At 47.9% G+C, this 19,842-nt stretch overlaps 1 protein-coding gene across 9 annotated transcripts in view; it reads right to left on the reverse strand.

Moving 5' to 3' along the window:
• Positions 1 to 19,542, reverse strand: part of PAX2 (paired box 2) — a 143,941-nt gene extending 124,399 nt beyond the window's left edge. For 2 of the 9 annotated variants that reach the window (XM_082223627.1, XM_082223628.1), the window contains exons 1-4: positions 19,236 to 19,374; positions 15,626 to 15,794; positions 15,230 to 15,391; positions 14,154 to 14,351 (exon numbers count right to left, since the gene is read on the reverse strand). In XM_082223627.1, the coding sequence (XP_082079753.1) occupies positions 14,154 to 14,351; positions 15,230 to 15,391; positions 15,626 to 15,794; positions 19,236 to 19,278 (572 nt within the window). In that variant the 5' untranslated portion in view covers positions 19,279 to 19,374. Of the gene's footprint in view, positions 1 to 14,153; positions 14,352 to 15,229; positions 15,392 to 15,625; positions 15,795 to 19,235 lie in introns of all 9 variants that reach the window. The other 7 variants (XM_082223629.1, XM_082223626.1, XM_082223631.1 and 4 more) reach the window with 6 other exon arrangements.
• Positions 19,543 to 19,842: the final 300 nt, after the last annotated feature.

The raw sequence follows: 19,842 nt of genomic DNA on the forward strand, positions 1-19,842 counted from the left end.
TCTATACATTTTCCATTTCCGTATTTCCTTTTTGAGATGGGACATCCGAAACAACACACAATGTTCTGAGTGTGGTCACTCCAATTATTTCCATAAATCATATTATGCTGCCTGCCTCTTTCAATCCTTCCTTAACTTGAAAGGGTTGGATTTAAATCAGGAAGCAATAAAAAGCAGAGAATAAGCAGAAGCGAAGACAAATCCTGAGCGATAGCGAGAGTGCTCAGGAGGTGCCCATTTCAGTTCCACAAAACTACATGCCCTCCAACATTTCTCTGATGAAATAAGGATATCCCATTTCATTATTATTATTATTATTATTATTATTATTATTATTATTATTATTATTACCCCACCCATCTGAATGGGTTACCTCAGCCACTCTGAATGGCTTCCTACATATATAACAACATAATAAAACATTAAAAATTAAAATTTTCCCTACACAGGGCTGCCTTCAGATGTCATCTAAAGGTTGTATAGTTCCTTATCTCCTTGGCTCTGGGGTCACATAACTCCATATCCTCCAACATTGCTCTGATGAAAATAGGGACGTCCTAAGGAAAAGCGGTGCATTCTAGGATCAATTTGCAAACCAGGTCGGCTTCTGTAAATCCAGAACTGTCCCTGGAAAATAGGGACACTTGGAAGCTCTGAAACTATGCATTCCGATGTCAGTGCTGGTTGGTTGTGCTACGGGGAGATGAAAATGCAATGGAGGAATTAAATATAAAATTTGTAGAAAGTGGGATATATAACCACCTTCTCTGTTTCTGATGTTCTGACTGTGAGGACCATTGCTTTTGTAGCCATCATGGCAACACCTCTGCGCAAGAGAGGGGGAACAGCTGGCTTGGGGAGAAACCCAAAATTTGCTGAAGTGCATTTTTCTAAATAGAAAAATCTCTGAGCAAAAACAACCCAATGAGTACTGAGCATGTTCAGCAGCCACCAAATGCTGTCTCGCTGGGGGAGACTCAGGAGAACAGGTGAGAAGGGAACTGGAATGGAGTATTCTGGAAGGTGGCATGGCTAATTGGCTGGAACACTGAACATTCGACACTGCAACATTTTGTTGCAGGTTCAGTAGCAATAATAATAATGATGATGACAATGACAATGATAATGATAATGATAATGATAATGATAATAAATAATAATTTTGTAGTTACAGATAGGTAGCCGTGTTGGTCTGCCATAGTCAAAATAAAAAAATTCCTTCCAGTAGCACCTTAAAGACCAACTAAGTTAGTTCTTGGTATGAGCTTTCGTGTGCATGCACACTTCTTCAGATACACTGAAAGAGAAGTTGCCAGATCCTTCTATATAGTGTGAAGGTGGGGAGGGGTATTACTCAGAAGGATGGTGGGAATGGGAGATTGGCAGATAGCTGAAACCATGGAGAGACCTGGTCTGAACAGAGACATTGGATTCTTATCTCATTATACATGACTAACACATTTTTCACCTTCTCACCCCTTGCCTTTTCCTGTAAGACCTATTGCAGTCGTTAAGAGTCGTCAACAGGCTCATCTCAGCTATCTGCCAATCTCCCATTCCCACCACCCTTCTGAGTAATACCCCTCCCCACCTTCACATTATATAGAAGGATCTGGCAAGTTCTGTTTCAGTGTATCTGAAGAAGTGTGCATGCACACGAAAGCTCATACCAAGAACTGACTTAGTTGGTCTTTAAGGTGCTACTGGAAGGAATTTTTTTATAATAATTTTGTAATGTGTATAAATTGTAAGGGGATGATAGGATGCAAGCAGATGCCAAACTATAACTTGCTGACATATTGTATTCTCTAGACTTCTTACTGTAACTCTCAAATGCAAAGATTCCAGGAAAATGTGTAACAGGGGATTTTCCACATGGATTTAACGGGATGGGGATTAAATCAAAGTATACAAAAGTGTGCCAATTCAGCTTCGGATTTTTAACGAAAGAAATTAAAGGCACACCTAGATGGTATTCTCAGCTTTCTGTGCACTAGCGCTGAAAGGCAGGAAATTGAAAAATGAGGAAAATAAACCCGGTGACCAGCAGTCAGTCTCCTGCCATCAGGGATCTTGAAATAAGGTCCTTTGACACAGCTAGGAGTCACCCCAAGGAGTTATCCCAGGACGTGATCCATCTCACTCCTTGTAACAGCATCCCACTCAATCTCTTTAAAAATGCACATGTAGTTAAAAGCTCAGAGGAAAAGAGCGGTTGTGTCCTTAGCATGACCCACCTTCATGGCTCTGTTGGAACATCATTCTTGTTGGTCTTCCTGCTCCTGTTTTTCAGCCCCACTAGCCTGTTCTAAGGGATGGGTGGCGCTGTGGGTTAAACCACAGAACGGGATGGGTGGCGCTGTGGGTTAAACCACAGAACCTAGAACTTGCCACAGAAGGGATGGGTGGCGCTGTGGGTTAAACCACAGAACCTAGGACTTGCCGATCAGAAGGTCGGCGATTCGAATCCCTGCGACGGGGTGAGCTCCCGTTGCTCGGTCCTTGCTCCTGCCAACCTAGCAGTTTGAAAGCACATCAAAGTGCAAGTAGATAAATAGGTACCACTCCGGCAGGAAGGTAAACGGCGTTTCCGTGCGCTGCTCTGGTTCCCCAGAAGAGGTTTAGTCATGCTGGCCACATGACCCGGAAGCTGTACGCTGGCTCCCTTGGCCAATAAAGCGAGATGAGCGCCGCAACCCCAGAGTCAGTCACGACTGGACCTAATGGTCAGGGGTCCCTTTACCTTTTTAGTCTGTTCTAAATGCTGCTGCTGCTGCTGTTCGTTCTCATCACTGATTTCCCCATCTTCGTCTTCGCTTTAAGCTCCTTCTACTCACTTTCAAATGCCCCCCCCAATGGTCCTGCTCCACTCTCTCCCTATCCTTCTCAAGGGACTCGCAGAAGAGGTGCCAAACGTCTAATTGAACCAAAAGTTATATCTTCCCCACTATTTCCAGTGCTCAGGGCAACGAGTGCTGTCGCTTATGCAGTGAAAAGCCACCATCCATGAAGGGGAAGGAGGGAAGTATCAGCAGGCTCAGGGGAGTCCCGAAGTTTGCAGAAGTAGGAGGAGAAAATAAAAAATATTTAGCAGGGAAATGGCAGGGAACCCCAAGAACAGCATTGGCCCAGTATACCTGAAGGAGCGTCCCCACCCCCATCATTCAGCCCGGACACTGAGGTCCAGCTCCAAGGGCCTTCTGATGGTTCCCTCACTGCAAGAAGCGAGGTTACAGGGAACCAGGCAGAGGGCCTTCTCGGTAGTGGCACCTGCTCTGTGGAACGCCCTCCCATCAGATGTCAAGGAAATAAACAACTATCTGACTTTTAGAAGACATCTGAAGGCAGCCCTGTTTAGGGACGTTTTTAATGTTGGATGTTTTATCATGTTTTTAATATTCTGTTGGTAGCCTCCCAGAGTGGCCGGGGAAACCCAGCTAGATGGGCGGGGCAGAAATAATAAATTATTATTATTATAGAACAATCCCAACGGGAGACTAAGGACTCACCCGTATTGTCCTTTAATGCAAGTTTCCTGTACCACCATTAATGCTCCATTGTCCGTATGACGTCCTCCTTCAAATCTCTGCCTTCCCCCAATTCCCCTTCTCTCAGTTCTGACTTTCTCATACCAGGGATACTCCAAAAAGAAGACCGCATGAGGAAATCTGGACCGAGGGAAGTGTGGGAAGACGGTGATTTTGAGGAGAATGTCATATGCACCATGGAGAATTAATAGCGACACAAGACGCTTAATATCCTCCTTAAACAGCAGCATGGAAGAGCCCTGAGCAACTACAGGGAGGGGATAGAATCAGTGGCATAGCGTGGGTTGTCAGCACCCAGGGCAAGGCAAGTAATTTGCGCCCCCTAACCCGTGGATTTGTGCCCCCTAACCCTAACCCCCAGATGTTGCGCCCGGTGCGGCCGGCCCCCCCTGCACCCCCCACGCTATGCCACTGGATAGAATATCAGATGGGAGGGGATATGGAATGGAATATCCGGAAAAGGAGCATCCCATACGGAAACATTTTGTTGCAGGATTAGTTCTCTCTGTTCCCCGGGCTTTTTCAGGCAGTATCTTACCACCGGTACGCCTTTAAATATAAGAAGCGACCCCCTTTCTCTTTTATTGCATCCAAGCACTACTCATCCATTCATCTGGACTTTTCCTGGTTTCCATTTTCCTTTCCATCCTCTGGTCCTAACTTCTGCCTGCAAACTTTCGGACAGCGTTCGATTATTTCTTCTACAGTGCCTAGCGATTTCAGGTTCTCCATTTGTAACATCGCCATTATTGAAGTGGGAACACTTTCCCTTTAAAATACCGGGATATTTAGAAAGGAGGGTTTTTTTAACCCAGTCTTCTTATCCTTTCATTTTGATTCACCCCTGTGCACCAAACGCCATCCCGGAGTTGCTAAGGTTAGTAGCGTTCTGTATCTTTGTGCCGTATTAAAGGATATCGTTTCAGCTGATCATGAGAAGAAGCGGAAGAAAACCACCCTGATGCACTAGCTCAGAATTTCCTCACGTCTTTCATCCTGTCTGTGAACACAGCGCTTCTCCCTTTCCTGATCCTGAAATCTTAAATCCGGGAAATGAAACCTACAGAGCCCTGAGAACAAGCCCCCTGCTGGGTAAAGAAGAGTAAAGCAGTTGACCCTGAAATTCTGGTATTTCAAATTAATTGATGTAAAGCTTAATTCAGGTGCTGCTTAACGCTCTTTCCGCAGCTAGGAAGCTCTGCCCATATATAGTGCAGCCTGCAGCTTGCAAATCCGCAATAGGGTTTGCTGGGGAAATGACACAGGGCTTTAGAAGTTTTTCTGGCTGGGGGAAAACACACATTTGGGGCTGATATCGCTTGGCTTTATTTCTTGACCCTGGACTCTTCCCCCCCCCCCGGCACTCCTTTCCTTGGCAATCACGTTATGCCCCAGATTCTAGATTCCCTCCATATAACCATTTGCTCCCTGTAGTCTTGAAAGTGGAAGAATCCCAGATTTGTCACAGCCTGGTCCTATATGCACCTTTACTGAACCGTAAATCTGGTATGCGCTCAATGGAACTAAGTCACAAACAAATGTCAATAGTAAACAGAGGCGGTTTTAGGGTGGCACAATGGGTGTGAGGCTCATTGGGTGCCGCACTGCAGGGGGCGCCAAAACAATGCTGTAGAACACAGCGCAAGAGGCAGTGTGTGTATGTGTGTCAGATTTCGGCAGCACACAGGGTGCCACTGAAATTTGAGAGCTCCAAGTCCACCACTGATAGTAAATGTGCATAGTACACAACGGGGAGCAAGCCCTACTGATCACTAGGATCCATGGGAATCCTGCAGTCCTATGCATGACAGATGCTCCACAGAACTATCTCCCATGGTTTTAACCTTTAAAGCCCTATACAGCTTTAAAGGTCCCAGGCCACAGAGAGGTTAGGCTGGCCTCAACTAGAGCCAGGGCTTTTTCGGCTGTGGCTCCGATCTGGTAGAACGTTCTGTCACAAGAGACTAGGGCCCTGTGGGACTTGACATCTTTCTGCAGGGCCTGCAAGACAGAGCTGTTCCACCAGGCCTTTGGTCAGGGCGCAGCCTGACTCCCTCCTTTGGCAATCGTCACAGAACTTTAGCTTAATGGTTGCCATCAATTGGATTTTAATTAATTTTTATAATGAAATGTTTTTAGAACGTTGCACTATTTTGTTGTTGTTAGCCGCCCTGAGCCTGGCTTCGGCTGTGGAGGGCGGGATATAAATAAATTATTATTTATTTATTTATTTATTTATTTATTTATTTTCCCTGAGCATGTTAACGCCACTCTTCTCTTTATGGAGAACGGCGCAAGCCAAAAACTCAGGATTACGTATTATATATAACCGAATGACGCAGAAAAGCTGCCCCAGTTTCCCAAATTTCCTGTGCTTTTATCTTTGCTTGTTATGCTCATCCTGTACCTCTCGCATCAGATGCTGCACTGATTTCTGGGAGCATCACTTCACAATCAACATATACTGTGCAGGAACAGAAAGAAAAATGTGCCTCATGTACGAGGATCTCTGTTTACAAATTACTGCATCCCGTAGTAAACAGACAACTGAAGCCGACTCAAATACACTGGCCTGTGTATCATATGACAATCTGCCATTGACTGTACGTGGAGGAAAAAAGAAAGGCCGGTATTGATTTATCGATTGGGAATATTTATACCCCGCCTTCGAACTGGGGTCTTCAAAGGCAGCTCACATCATCCACACATGAAACAAAATTTTAAAAGGCAAACAACCCAGCAATTAATATACAATAAAACATAAAAGCAGCGGGTGGCGAGAAATAAGACTAAAACCCACAGCCAACGGAAGGCTAAGAAACAGCAGTATCTGTTCAGGCGCAAAGGGAAAATAAAAATGGCTTTGCCTGGCACTTTGAGCTTGTTTAACCAAGTCACGGTGCCACACCAGAGAAGGCCCAATCCCAGTCACCACCCACCATTCGTCCCACAGGAGCAACACTCATGAAAGGGCTCCCCAGATCATCTGTTTACAGAGGGCAGGGTGATATGAGAGCAGCAGACCCTTTGCCTATCCCAAAAAATACACCATGGAGCTTGAATAATTCACACTTTAAATCAGAAAAGAAGAATGCTTCTTCCCATATCCTCCAACATTTCTCCCATGAAAATAGGGATGTACTAAATATTATTATTATTTTTTATTATTATTATTATTATTATTATTATTATTATTATTATTATTATTATTTTACTATTTATACTCTGCCCATCTGACTGGGCAGCTTCCAACATACAGTTGTACCTTGGAAGTCGAATGGAATCTGTTCCGGAAGTCTGTTCAACTTCCAAAGCACGGCTTCTGATTGGCTGCAGGAAGCTCCTGCAGCCAATCGGAAGCCACGGAAGCCCCGTCGGACATTCTGGTTCCAAAGAACATTTGCAAACCGGAACACTCACTTCTGGGTTTGCGACGTTTGGGAGCCAAAACGTCCGAGTACCAAGGCATTTGGGATCCAAGGTACGACTGCATATTAAAACATAATTAAACATTAAAAAATACTTCCCCATACAGGGCTACCTTCAGCCGTCTTCTAAAGGTTGCATAGTTACTTTTCTCCTTGGCTTGGGGAGGTGGGGTCGCATAACTCAATGCCCTCCAATGAAAATAGCGACATCTTATATACTCTCTCAACCAATTGCTCTGCTTCTACCTAGTCTACCTGCAATCACATCACCCAGAGCTCCCTAGCGACCTTCCAGGAACCTTAGGGTCATAGGATTTCTAGCTGTTTCACTCACGAACCCAAATGGGATCTGGGCCACTAATGCAGGTTTCCTCAAGCTCGGCCCTCCAGATGTTTTGAGACCACAATTCCCATCATCCCTGACCACTGGTCCTGCTAGCTAGGGATCATGGGAGTTGTAGGCCAAAAACATCTGGAGGGCCAAGTTTGAGGAAGGCTGCACTAATGGACTATTCTCTCCTCTGCTTCAACAACTCCCATCTGATATATATGTGGATGTCAGGCCTATGGCAACCAAATTTCCTTGGCTGCCTAGAGTCGCTCACTGGGGTCAACGCCATTGGTTCCCACCCAAACAGGGTCCCTGAATTCAACCCTATGCTTTCCCCCAAGCAACAACCTTTCCCCTCCCCCTCTATATCATGGCAATAAGATATTTCATAGTATATTGATAACAAAAATAAAAGCAGGCAGCCATGTTGACCCATCCCACCTCTCGCTTTTTGTCAAACGCTTGAGGAAGTGCTCTGCGGATCCTGAAAGCTAGCTCCCTGCTCTGTGATTTTCAGTTGCTCCTAAAAAATGTCACTGGTGCTATTTAGATTTGTGTTTCATAAAAGCTACATTACCACGGGAACTTCTGCAAACATCGTGACCGACCAAGACTGCCGTCCGAAACATATTTACCCGGTTTCCCCAGCCACTCTGAGCGGCTTCCACAAAGACCAAAAATACACTAAGATGTCACACATTAAAAACTTCCCTGAACAGGGCTGCCTTAAGATGTCTTCTGAATGTCAGGTAGTTGTTTATTTCCTTGACATACGATGGGAGGGTGTTCCACAGGGCGGGCACCACTACTGAGAAGGCCCTCTGCCTGGTTCCCTGTAGCTTTGCTTCTCGCAATGAGGGAACCGCCAGAAGGCCCTCAGCGCTGGACCTCATGAATAAGTCCCAATGAATCTACTGCTCAATTAAATCCAAGGAGACTTTACTTCTGAGTAGGCACACATAGGATTGTGCTGTAAGGCTGCAATCCTGTTCCAGCCTTTACCCAAGAGAAAGCCCCGTTGGCTTACTTTTGAGTAGACATAAGAGAGTTCCACTGTAAGACTCTATCCAGAAATGCAATAGAGAAACAGCCTTGAAAGCCAATAACATAATTTCCCATACCGTGTGATGCACTTATCTGAGAGTTGAAAACGACGCATCTGTAATCCATCACAGCAAGTAAACAGCACAGCCTGTGTGCTCAGACTTTTGTGCCACAATCTAAAGAGCAATCAGCTAGCCCTTTCCTTCTCTGGTAGTGCTGCAGAGAGAGGGAAAAAGTTGCTCTTTCTCTCTGGCACCAGGCCAGGCAAGAGGAAGCATAACCTCCCCTTGGGTGACATGCAACTGCAGCACAAGCTGCAGAGCACCTCAGAAACATGGTCCTATAAGGAGGGACAGCAGTCAGGCTTAAAAGCCAGAAGCCCGCACTCTCTATGACTATGGCGAAACAGCAAGCCGAGTGGGGCACGCAATCTGTTTGTCACTAGCAAGATGGTGCAGATTCCACAAGAAACAAGACATTGCCAATTGACGCTGGCCCGGCCTGCTCTTGTGCTTATAGAGGGGATCTCGTCATCTGAAAGCAGCTGGTGAAGTTTTTCCACGGCACGGCACTCACCACGACCCCCTGCTACTTGCCGCAGGTAAAACGGCTGGTCAAGTCACCGGGGTGGGGTTCAAAAGTTGGCAACTCTCCTTATGGGAATACTTCAGTCTCTGGAAATTGCCCAACAGTTTCAAATCAGAGCACAAGAGGGACAAGAAGAGACAGTTGTGTGGGTGTCGTGGGATTCGTTTTAAGGAAGGCAGTAAAACCATGTGAAATGAAGGAAGCCCCCGTCAAACGAAATTCAGGAGACAAACAGACAGCTATGCATTATTTCCTGCGCAGAACAAATGGTAGAATTAGGAAAGTTTCTCCTTTTTAAAATGTAGAACAGAACTACATATGTCATTCACGTTGCTGCTTTCAATCTACACAACTGAAGTCCAGTTACACTTCTCTCCCTTGCACAGGATTATGCCCCATTGAACTTAAGTTTATTTTTACCAATTAATTAATATATGGACCTGTCTTTGCTGCTTGTTCAGAGACAGCTGCCCATTTCAGGAACTGATTCCCCCCCCCCTCCATGTATCTTAAAAGACCATCTGATCGCTACAGCCTCTGTCATAGGTTTAAGATATCAGAGTGCTCCCCCTGTGTCCAAGTCTCTCTTATTTCTTTTCTCTTCTCTTCTCTCTCTCTCTCTCTCTCTCTCTCTCTCTCTCTCTCTCTCTCTCTCTTTCTTTCACTGGCTTGAGAAAGGTTTCATACCAGTTACGACTTTCACAGCTGAGATATCTGTGTTTTCCAAACTCTCCTTTCCTTATACCAGGGTCAATGATACCGGGGTCACTCGCTCCTCATCAAAGCAGCACATCGAGACCTGAAGTAACAAACCTTCCATAGGTTCTCATCTATCTATCTCTTGATTTATGGCCCGCCTCATCTCAAAAGTAACAAAAGCTGAAGAAGACACAGGCACACACATAACAAAACAGAAATAAATTCCCGGTTGCTTTGCAGCACTGATCGGCAGTAAATTTATAATGCAGGTATACAGTCATATTGTGGGGAAAGAAGAGGAGGAGGAGGAACAAGAAAACATTTTTATTCTTTGGTATACTGTATAGGTGAGCAGAAAGAAGGATAGGATACTTTGGTTGCAAATTTTAAAGTTGGGACTGCTCTTCTATTTCGCCGTACCACGGTATACCCCATATATTCCTTATATTCCAACATATAAAAAGGGATATTAAAATTATATTATGATTATTCAAGGATCTATGTATCCGAAATTTGACTGTGCCGTTTCTGAAAAGAGAAAAAATAGACTCCAGCTGAATCAGCTCTAAAGGCTTCTTACAAAGAATCTTCCGTTTTGCAAATGAAAAAGAAACTAAAATTTTCTGACTTTACGCCTGCCATTATGTAGCACTTGCTCTTGGAACACAGAAGTGATAAAACGAGGCAAGGTATAAATATAAAGTAAAATAAACAAACTCCGTGCAAAATGCCACGGTTCTTATAGTTTCAAGACGCCAGATCTGAAACCTGTTACTGAGGGATCACTTCTGAATATTTGCGTTTGCAAGCGTAAACACTCATTTCCCACATGAGAGTTAAGAAATTTAGTGGGAGCAACGGAGGGCAGTTCCGTCGCAAACGATTGTGCAAATATGAATTTGCAGGCCACATCGGCAAGGCGTTGGCAAACCATTAGCAAAATAATGACATGGTTTTGCGTCATCGTTTTTTAACATGCATGTGAACTAGAAATCGCCTGCTTATCTGCCCGCCCAATATTTGTGACAAGCGTTTGCATTTGGATTTTTTTACTAAACCTTCCTTTTTGCACTCTTGTAAAGATCAGAGATTTCCCCACAGAAGCTGGCAGGAGGAAATACTGCTCAGTGGAAAAAATATCAGGCTTTTTTTTGGGGGGGGGTCTAATTACTCCCTCCCGTATTTCTCAACTCCAGGGTTCCTCACTTCTTTCTGCCATTGCTCATGGCCTTAAATTGAGTCATTTTTTGCGTGCCTCAAATTCCAAGAACAAATCCCCCCTTGACTAATGAGTGAAAGGAAAAAGGGGTGGGGAGGGCATGAAAGGCTGATGTTTTTAAAAAATCTGCACCAAGATAACTTTTAATTATTAGGGAAACAAAAAGGGCACCTTCTTCAAAACTGAATTTCAGAAGGTTGAGAGATCTCTCAGGACCCAAAGGGTGCAATCATATTTACCATATTTCTGGGGAATATTTACCAAGAGTATGATCAGACCTTACGATAACAAATGCTGCTTATGTTAGCACATTTAACTTCATTTCTGGGGCAGACCGAGTAATGGGCAGGCAAATTAAGGTCTCCCCGTTGAATGGATACCAACTGGATCTAAGAAGTGCCTGAGTCTCAAGGCGATGCCCTGGGCTTGTGCGTACACAACCATTTGCGGAATTTACTCATTCTATTCCCACATGCTTAACATCAGCTGCTGCAGTTGCCCCTGGAAGGTCCTTGCTACTCTGGTAAGTTGCCATCTAGTCAATATTTAAAGGTAAACTCAGAGCTACCTAAACTGGAACTGACCTCTTCGTACAGCAACCAGGGGGTGAAATCTAATAGTCCCGATCCAGAAAAGTAGCCAAAGCAGAAGACCGTGTGCATATTGTACACAAAGATAAACAGTGCACAAATGTGGGGCTTGGGACGGGGGATTGCTTCAGCTAAGAAACTAGATTCTGTGTGATCTACAGGGTGTGCTCTTTAAACACCACCACCCATCGCTTTTTGCACATCACATCCTCATGCAAAAACTGCTTGATTCCCTAAGGACAGTTCCTACCACCACCCAACTAGGGTGGTTGCCTGATAGTTACATGTGTCAGAGCCGCCAAGAGCAGGTTTTCTGTGCTAGCCAAGAAAAGTGTGCTGCTCTCAGGAGGGAACAAACCCCGAATAAAATGAAACTCTCTCCCTGCAATTTTGAGGTGCTGAGTTATTCTCTCTCCTGACTGCCCTTCTACAGCTGCTTCCAAAAAGGTGCCTGACTGTCAAAGTGTTATTATTTCAGTCCAGAACAGAGACGGTAGGATCTGGGATTTTTCAAAAGGAGGGTGTATAATTAGCCAATCAGTATTACGTTACTCTGTTCATAACTTAATAACCATTTTAATACAGATGACACACACAGGGACAATTTCCTGGGATAGCCTTGCAGTATATTACAGAGACAGTGTGTTTGGGGGGAGCTTTTTTTAGCCAAGGTACATTCTCCAAGTTAATTTTACCTGCTGTTTTGAGATGATTTGGGATAATTCCATATCATTTTCTAAAATATTAGAAGCCATTTATCGAAGATGCCAACTTGGGGGGGGGGGAATGCCTCCTGGCCATTAGAACTTTGACAAATCTTCTATGGGAACCACATAAATTAACAAAGCATTTTTTTTCCTATTCCTATTGGTGAAAATGACTTCTTTTTTAAAAAATGGAATTGGCTACATTTTCTATGTATTTCATGATTAACTATTTAGCCAAGCAGCTGTAGAGATGGATGCTAGACTGTTGTGTCCATCTGGATACAAGTGTCTCTGTGGGGCGACTTTCTATATTACTTTTTCCTACATGGAGATTCATAACTCTGATATTTGCAGCAGCTGCCCCTTTCTGCAGTTTGTGGCAGAAAATACTCTTGCATCTTCATCTGTACGTTTCGAAACACATCCATTTAGAGTTTTCTTTTCCTTACATGCATTCTTAACATGCTGGATATAAGGGAGCCACAAATACAGGTAAGTCTAAAAATCTGCTCAGATATGTACCCCGCATTAATTCCTTTGTAACTGATGACAGCAGAACGTTGAAGTCCTTCAATCCTACTTTCCCTTTTCAAGCACAACCAATAGTGTGTGTGCCTATCTAAATCACAGTCTCCAGATCACCTCGCCCAGGATTTTTGTCTTGCCAACGTCAGCACATGGAATAGTGGAGTGTCTCTCTTTGAAGGAGGGTATTTACGGTTCTCAGTGTGTATTCTGCCTTTTGCAGGTGTGCAAATTGTCCCACTGCGTTGGGTTTGAAAGCACAAGGGGATGTATTGCTCTCTAGTTGATTCTCTTACATTGTTGTCTCAACACCAGCACTGGATCTTATCACAAGGGTATCTGTCTTCTATGTATTTAGTTATCTATAGGTAGAAAGACAGGCAGGCAACTTTGCTTTGGAAGGCACAGGGCAGTGGCATTACTCTCTGACCACTTTTGTGCGGCACACACTCACACAAATGGGGCGCCACCCCTATGATATAGCCAGAAACTTGGAAAGGAAAGAAAGAAAGGCACACATCAGCAGGGAACACGAAATAAGATGTTTAGAAAGCTGCCAAACTAAAATCGAGATAGCGAAAAATACGCGTGAGACGCACACAGAGCGCAGGCAGAGGCGCCTGCGCGCAGGCAAGCACACAACTGTTTGTAACCCTTGACCTAAGCGAATCTTCCTTTCAGAAGTTTCTCCAACTCCCGAGGGGCTCGAAAAGGTGCGAGAGCTCTTTCTTCCTCCAAAAGGAAGCGTCATTGCCCGGGGGAGGGGGAAAAGAAAGGCCTCTTATTTGAGGGGGAGGAAAAGTAGTAGTAGTAGTAGTAGAAGTTAAGACTGTTTGTTTAAGACAAATCACCATTTGGTAGTTGAACGGCACGGCAATCGTCTCCACAATATAGGAGCTTTTCATGTTTTGAGAGGTTTAACCGGAGAGAAAACGCCAGGGAGGCAAAGATACTATGAGCGCGTCCATCTCCTCTTTTCCCAACAAACCGGACGCCAATTGCGCGCCGAAACAACTGTTGGGGAGAGGCGCCGTGGACCCTGCTCCCGGCTCCCCCTACCCGCGTCGCCACCCTACATTTCGTTAGCCCCATAACCATCTCCTTTCGAAAATCTGCCTCGGCGAACCAAGACAAGCCGTCGGAGCCCCACGGGCACGCCCTAAGGCAGATACAGAAGCGGTCCAGAAGCTCGCCCGCGCGCCCGGAAACTGGAGTGGCTCCATTAGTTAGGATGGAGAGACCTCTTTTTTTGTCCTTTCAGACGAAGTGTGAGCGAGGGAGAGACAGGCACACAGAGAGAGAGGACTCAGAGAAGAAGAGAGGAAGCGTCTGTTGGGGTGGGCAGGGGTCTTCAGGGCCTCTAGGGACAAGGGCGGAGTGGGGGGAGAAGGCGGGCTGGGTGTCCCGCCAGGAAAGCAACCCGGTGGCGCTCAGAGGCTGGGGGGCGCAGGAGGCGCTGGTGTGTGCGACTCACCGGTTGATGGAGGACACGCTGGGGACGGTGTCGTTGTCGCAGATGCCCTCGGCCAGTAGCCGGTCCCGGATCTCCCAAGCGAACATGGTGGGGTTTTGCCTCTTGTACTCGGCGATTTTATCCACTACTTTGGGGGTCGCCACTTTGGGCTTAGAGCCTCCGATCACGCCCGGCTTGATGCTCCCCGTCTCGTAGTACCTGCAAGTGCAGAGCGAGGTTCAAAGCTGAGCCCCCGAGCCTGCAGGGAAGCCTCCATCCACGCACCCCGCGCCCACCGCCGCTCCCGAAACACGTGCACGCAAACCAACGGGTTAGGGAGGCGATTTTTGGACCCCGCATTCCCGCCCCCGCGCGGATCTGCAAGGGAAACCCCACTCTCGCATCCCGTCCTGGGGCCGTCCTCCTGGGGCTGCAGGGTCCGCCTTGCCTGGAGTCAGCCCCGGAAACACACCACCCCCATTTTCCACAGGCCCTTGGCGCGCGTAACGCCTGGTTCGGCGGGGCAGGACGATGCAGAGGCCGGGGGCACCCTGGCCACAGCACTCCCCCCTCCCCCCTGCCCATGCCAACCTACAGCCAGGAGAAGTTAGCTAGACACACTTAACCGTGGGGGAGGGGGAAACTGAGAGTTGGTTTTGGTTTTTTTAAGGGGGATTTCCTCGACTCCGATTTCCTCCCCAGCGCTTGGTCCCGGGTCTCCCCCACCCCCTAAAAAACCCAGACGCATCTTTTTTCCTCTGTCTCTCTCTCTCTGTCTCTCTCTCTCTTTCTCTTTCTCTCTCTCTCTGCCCTTCGCCGGGCAATTGCTAATCCCTTTGCAAATCCTTTGCAAAGAAAGCGGGGTGATAGTGGAAAATCTACATTTTTTGGACACCCCCCTCCAGCCCCCTCCCTGGCATGCACTCGGCTCAGCTGCCCCCCCCGCCTTCTCCCCACTCCCCCTTTGAGCTGAGCTCTGCTGTAGGGCGGTGACATCTACTTGGCGAAGGGGGGGGGGAGAGAAGGAAGAAAAAGAGAGAGAGGAGAGAAGAAGAGAGAGAGAGAGGCAGCCTGCCGGCCTGCTGGTTCCTGCTGACCTGGGGGTGGAGAGAAAGTAGGGCCCGGCCTGTCTTAGCTGGGAGGAGGAGGAGGCGGGGAGGGGAGACTTGCAGGTTGGTCTCACAGCAAATTGGGTTGCAATCGCTTTGTTTCTTTGCTTGGTGGGCTTTTCCCCCTCTTTCCGAACCCACAGCAGGTCCCTGTTTTAAGATAGTGCCAGACAAAAGAAAGCAAGAGAGGAGCGTGGGTGCTGGGTGGCTGGGTGGCGGGTGCGCAGCGCCGACGAGCCGGGCCTCCCTTCGCCCCCGGGGTCCAGGGCTCCGCTTCCAGGTCCACACCGAGACTCTGCCAAAGGGCAGCCGAGGCGCCTCTCTCTCTCTCCCCCTCCCCGCCCCTGGCGGCGCTTGCCCTCCCCACGCGCGCCCGGGCCTTACCTGCCCAGAATCTTGCTGACGCAGCCGTGGCTGACCCGCAGCTGCCGGGAGATGTCGCAGGGTCGCACCCCTTGGTGAGCCAGCTCCACGATCCTTTGCCTCACCACGTCCGGCAGGGGCCTGCCGTTCACAAACACCCCCCCGAGCTGGTTGACACCCCCGTGCCCTGCTGGGGAGAGAGAAGAAACACGCACACACCAGCGAAGACCCACGCACACCGGGGGTGGGGAAGGGAGGGCAGGAGAGGGGAGGGAAAGGAGGGGAAAGGGAGAGAAACATTAGTCGGGGCAGTTAAGCCGGACAAGTCGCCAATGACAGGGGAAGGGGTGGGGTGGGAAGGCAGGCAGGCAGGCAGGATTCGACCCCCGCGGCGAAGGGAGCCTTCTCGTGGCGCCCAACGGGGCTGGGTGCTCCCCTGTGTGTGTTTTTAAGGGTCTTTCCCACCCTGGGGAGGGTGGCAGGTGATTGACCTGGCCGTTCCCACCGGAAACCAAAATCTCTGCCCAGGAGGAAGGTCTCCTCAAATTCTCCCCTCCTTTTCTCTCTCTTTTCTTCCCTCAATTTATATTTCCACTCGGCTCTGCCCAAGTTTCCAAACAGGTCGGGCTCGATCCTCTGACACGGGCGAAATCCTACTCCTTTCTGCGGGGCCGCTCAATTGTTTCATAGCAAAATTATTTGCTGGTATAAAAATAGAACGAATGAGTCCGTCTCTTTTCTTCTCCCCCCTCACTAACATTTAATATCTTTCCTTTTTCTTTCTTTGCTTTTCAGGATAATTTCTCCCATTATACGGAATTATTTTTCAGAGGAATAATAATTTATACCAGCTTCGGGTGCGCTTTGTTTTAATTTTTTTTAAGCCATATATCTTTTTATATATTCCTCTTTATCCTCCCCACCTCAGACAATCTCCCAGACCTGAGCTGCTTTTGCAGCAGTCTAATAATTTATAATATAGCTAAATCCAGCGGGGCAGGAATCTATCCCTGCTGTCCTCGAAGCAGGAATTTCACGGAGAGGATTTTAATCCAGCGCTTGCCACAATAATCTGTGGGGGTTTGGATGTTTTGGACAGCGCCAAAAGGCTCTAAGAGAATCCCCCCCCCGTGTTGTTGTTTATTAGCCTTTCCCCGCGGTCCCTTCTCCCTTGCGCCTCGATCCGCAACTCACTTAAGCCGAAATATTTCCCTTTCGGGCGCTCCAGCCCAGGCGGAACCTGCCGTGGGCTGGGGAGCTGCTTGAAGCCCCCTCTCCGGTGTTTAACTGGAATAGGTACCAGAGCGATGTTAAGTGTCAAAAGGTCCCTGGAGTGATTACACCCACAAGGTGAATAGAGCGCTGCATTTAACTCGCACACAACGGACCTAACCTTTGCTGCTGCCTGGGCGAGGTAGGAAGGAAGGGAAAAAGAGATCTTAAGTCTTTGGGTTTTTTTCCTCCCCAAGCTTACTGAAAAATGATCTGTTTGTATTTTTGCCGAGCTCCCACCCTCCTCGGTACTCAGTGACACTGACTTATTGGCTCTGAACTTAGTGGAAACTCTCATTGCCCCTGCGATCGATTCCAGTCCTTTCTCGCAAATAGAGTTTTTTCACCTCTTCGCCGAGCACCTTCCAGGATGCTCAGCGAGCAGCAGCTTCTAAAGCCCGCTTACATCCTATTTATTGGCGGGGAGGTTGCACAGAAATGCACTCCACGACGCCGCTCCCCAACCACTGCCACGGCTTTGTTTTCGTGAAATTAAGAGGGGATTTCAGGTCGTCTTCCTGCAACCGCCCCGGTCCCCCCCCCTCTCCAAAGCATCCACCGCACACTTTTCACTGTCTCTATTTTTTTATTTTTGCAGGTGGAATGGCGTTGACCGGCCTCTCTTTCTCACTCTGTATCTGTTTGTTTCCTTCATTTGTCTGGGTCACCTTCTGCAGATGTTGCCTCTAAAGTTACCAAGCAGGCAATTTCTGCAGCACCTTATTCCTGAATAATTCAGGGCACCTTTGATAACTCGCATTACAGAGTATTAAAAGGCAACAGATGCAAAAAAGATTAAGGGATTAATAATTCAGATTATTGCACCTGCGTCTCCCCAGCCACACACCAGCCCAAGTTCTGAATTCACTTCCTTCGGGGTTAGAGCCTATTCCCCCCCCCCCTTTCCTACGGCTGCTTCTCGCTTTTCGTGCTCCGGCCGTCCCTTTGTAAGGCAGGGCGCTCGTTGAATGGCGCACGCTTCTACCCGGAGCAAGTCAGAAGAGGTTGTGGGGGTACGAAATTCACCCCGCTTCCAAGAAACAAACAAACAAAAAAAAAAACCCCAACGCATTTGCAGGAGGGAATTAAACCTTCCGATGAGCCACGTTGTTTAATTTTAAATGGTTCTAGATATACCTAATGTGGGATTCGGCCTGTTAAAACATTCCTACATCAAACTGCAGCTGGAATCATTTCAGTTTGGCTTTTATAAGAGGCAGGTGATTGACACGAAATGTCAAAAATGCGAAAAATATAGACAACGGTCGGTTTTAGTTTGTTTTTTTTTTTAAAGGTATTTATTGGTTGGAACATCGGTCCTTTTCGCCCGATTTCCTAGTCCCAAAATACGTTTTAACTCCTAACACATTATTTTCCCCTCCTTTGTGTCTTTTTAAGCGTGATTTTTGTGTAGGGCATATGCTTGAAAGTTAAGGATGTCAAAAGTTAGGGATTGCTGTTAATTATTCATTTACTGACTCTCTCAGTCTCCCCTCTCTGGTTTCAACTGAACGTTGTTGCTTTTTGTTTTGTTTTAAACAGAATTGTTCCTCCGCTATTTCCTTTTAAATAAAAAGTGTTAAGCGAGGCGATGGTGAGCCGCGACAATAAGAAGAAAGAGCCGGGTTGATTTCTGGGTTTTGCTCCTCCTGAAATGGATTGAGAGAGAAACAATTCCGGGATCCTCTGCCCCTCCGCGTCAGAAATGGATGCATTTAAAAGACAGGCCGAGGATTTGGGGCGGCGGGGGAATGTGGCAAACGGAAAGCTCAACGCACAAAACTTCAGAGAAGGCAAAGGGAATCGAACGGAAAGGCCTTCAAAATCCTTATTTTAAAGGAAACGCTCTCAGCTTACGCCGAGGCTGGCTTTTCCTCTCCTGACCCCCGTTTAATAATTACAAATCAGATAATGTAAAATCTAAGGGGAAAGGCAGTGTATAGATTTATACCGGCGTCTTATAAGCACACTATATTATGTTCCTATCCAATTATAATTTCATTATATTCTACGGGCTTTTCTCCTGCCTAACTGAAGCCCTGGGTTGCATTTTTAAAGTCCAGAAGTCCTCCGAACTACTTCAAAGATTTGGCTCTATGGAAAGGGAGTTTGGGGGCCTTCATTCCGCTAACAGCGTCGCCAGGAGTTTGGGGTGAGGGGGTCCCTTCTAAAACCTCTCTCCCCCCCCCCGGCCCGCAGTCCACTAGAAAGTGGAAGGACTGCCACGGCTGCCCGGCCTTTTTCCTGCTTCACCTTCCAGCCGACGGAGATGGCAAGCTGGGAAGGGGCTCTCAGGTGCGGAGGGAGAGGAGAGGAGGAGGCGGCGGCGGCGGCGCCGAGGGCTGCTGCCGGTACTCACGGTGCATAGCGGAGAAGGGGTCTGCCTTGCAGTGCATATCCATGGGGAGGCAGAGGAAGGGGAAGAAGTCGGCTGACGCCGCCGTGTCGCCGCGCAGAGTCAACTTCGGCACTTGGGGGAGAATCGGGCCGGAGGCGCGGCGGAGCGGACGGGGAGCCGGCTCGGCGCGCCGACGGGGAGCCGGGCGACGGCCTGGACGAGGAGCAGAAGATGGAGAAGCAGAAGCGGCGGCGGTGGTGGCGCCGCCCCCCGGGTCGCCCTTCTTCCCTCGCTGCCGGTCCTGGGCCGGCGGAGGGCCAAGGGAACTTTCCTTCCTCGGCGGCGCTCACGATCCCCACCCGGAGCAAGGACAGGTGCACGGCATCGCGGGGGCCCCGTCGGGCCGGCGCAGCGCAGCAGCGTCGCGCTCGGCTCTCCAAGTCGCCGGCGCCGCGGAGTTCGCTTCTGCTAAGTTCGTTCGACGGCACGGCGGCAAATCCGGGAGCGATGGGCCGGTGGGTCACCCAGGCAGGCGCTTCTTCTCTCCGCCGTCGAGGATCTGCTTCTGACTCCGCTGCTCCGGGTTCCCTAGGCGGAGGGCGAAGGAGGAAACCCGGCTCCTCCTGGT

The sequence above is a fragment of the Podarcis vaucheri genome (genome assembly GCF_965113315.1).
Source record: "Podarcis vaucheri genome assembly, chromosome: 5".
NCBI lineage: Eukaryota > Metazoa > Chordata > Lepidosauria > Squamata > Lacertidae > Podarcis > Podarcis vaucheri.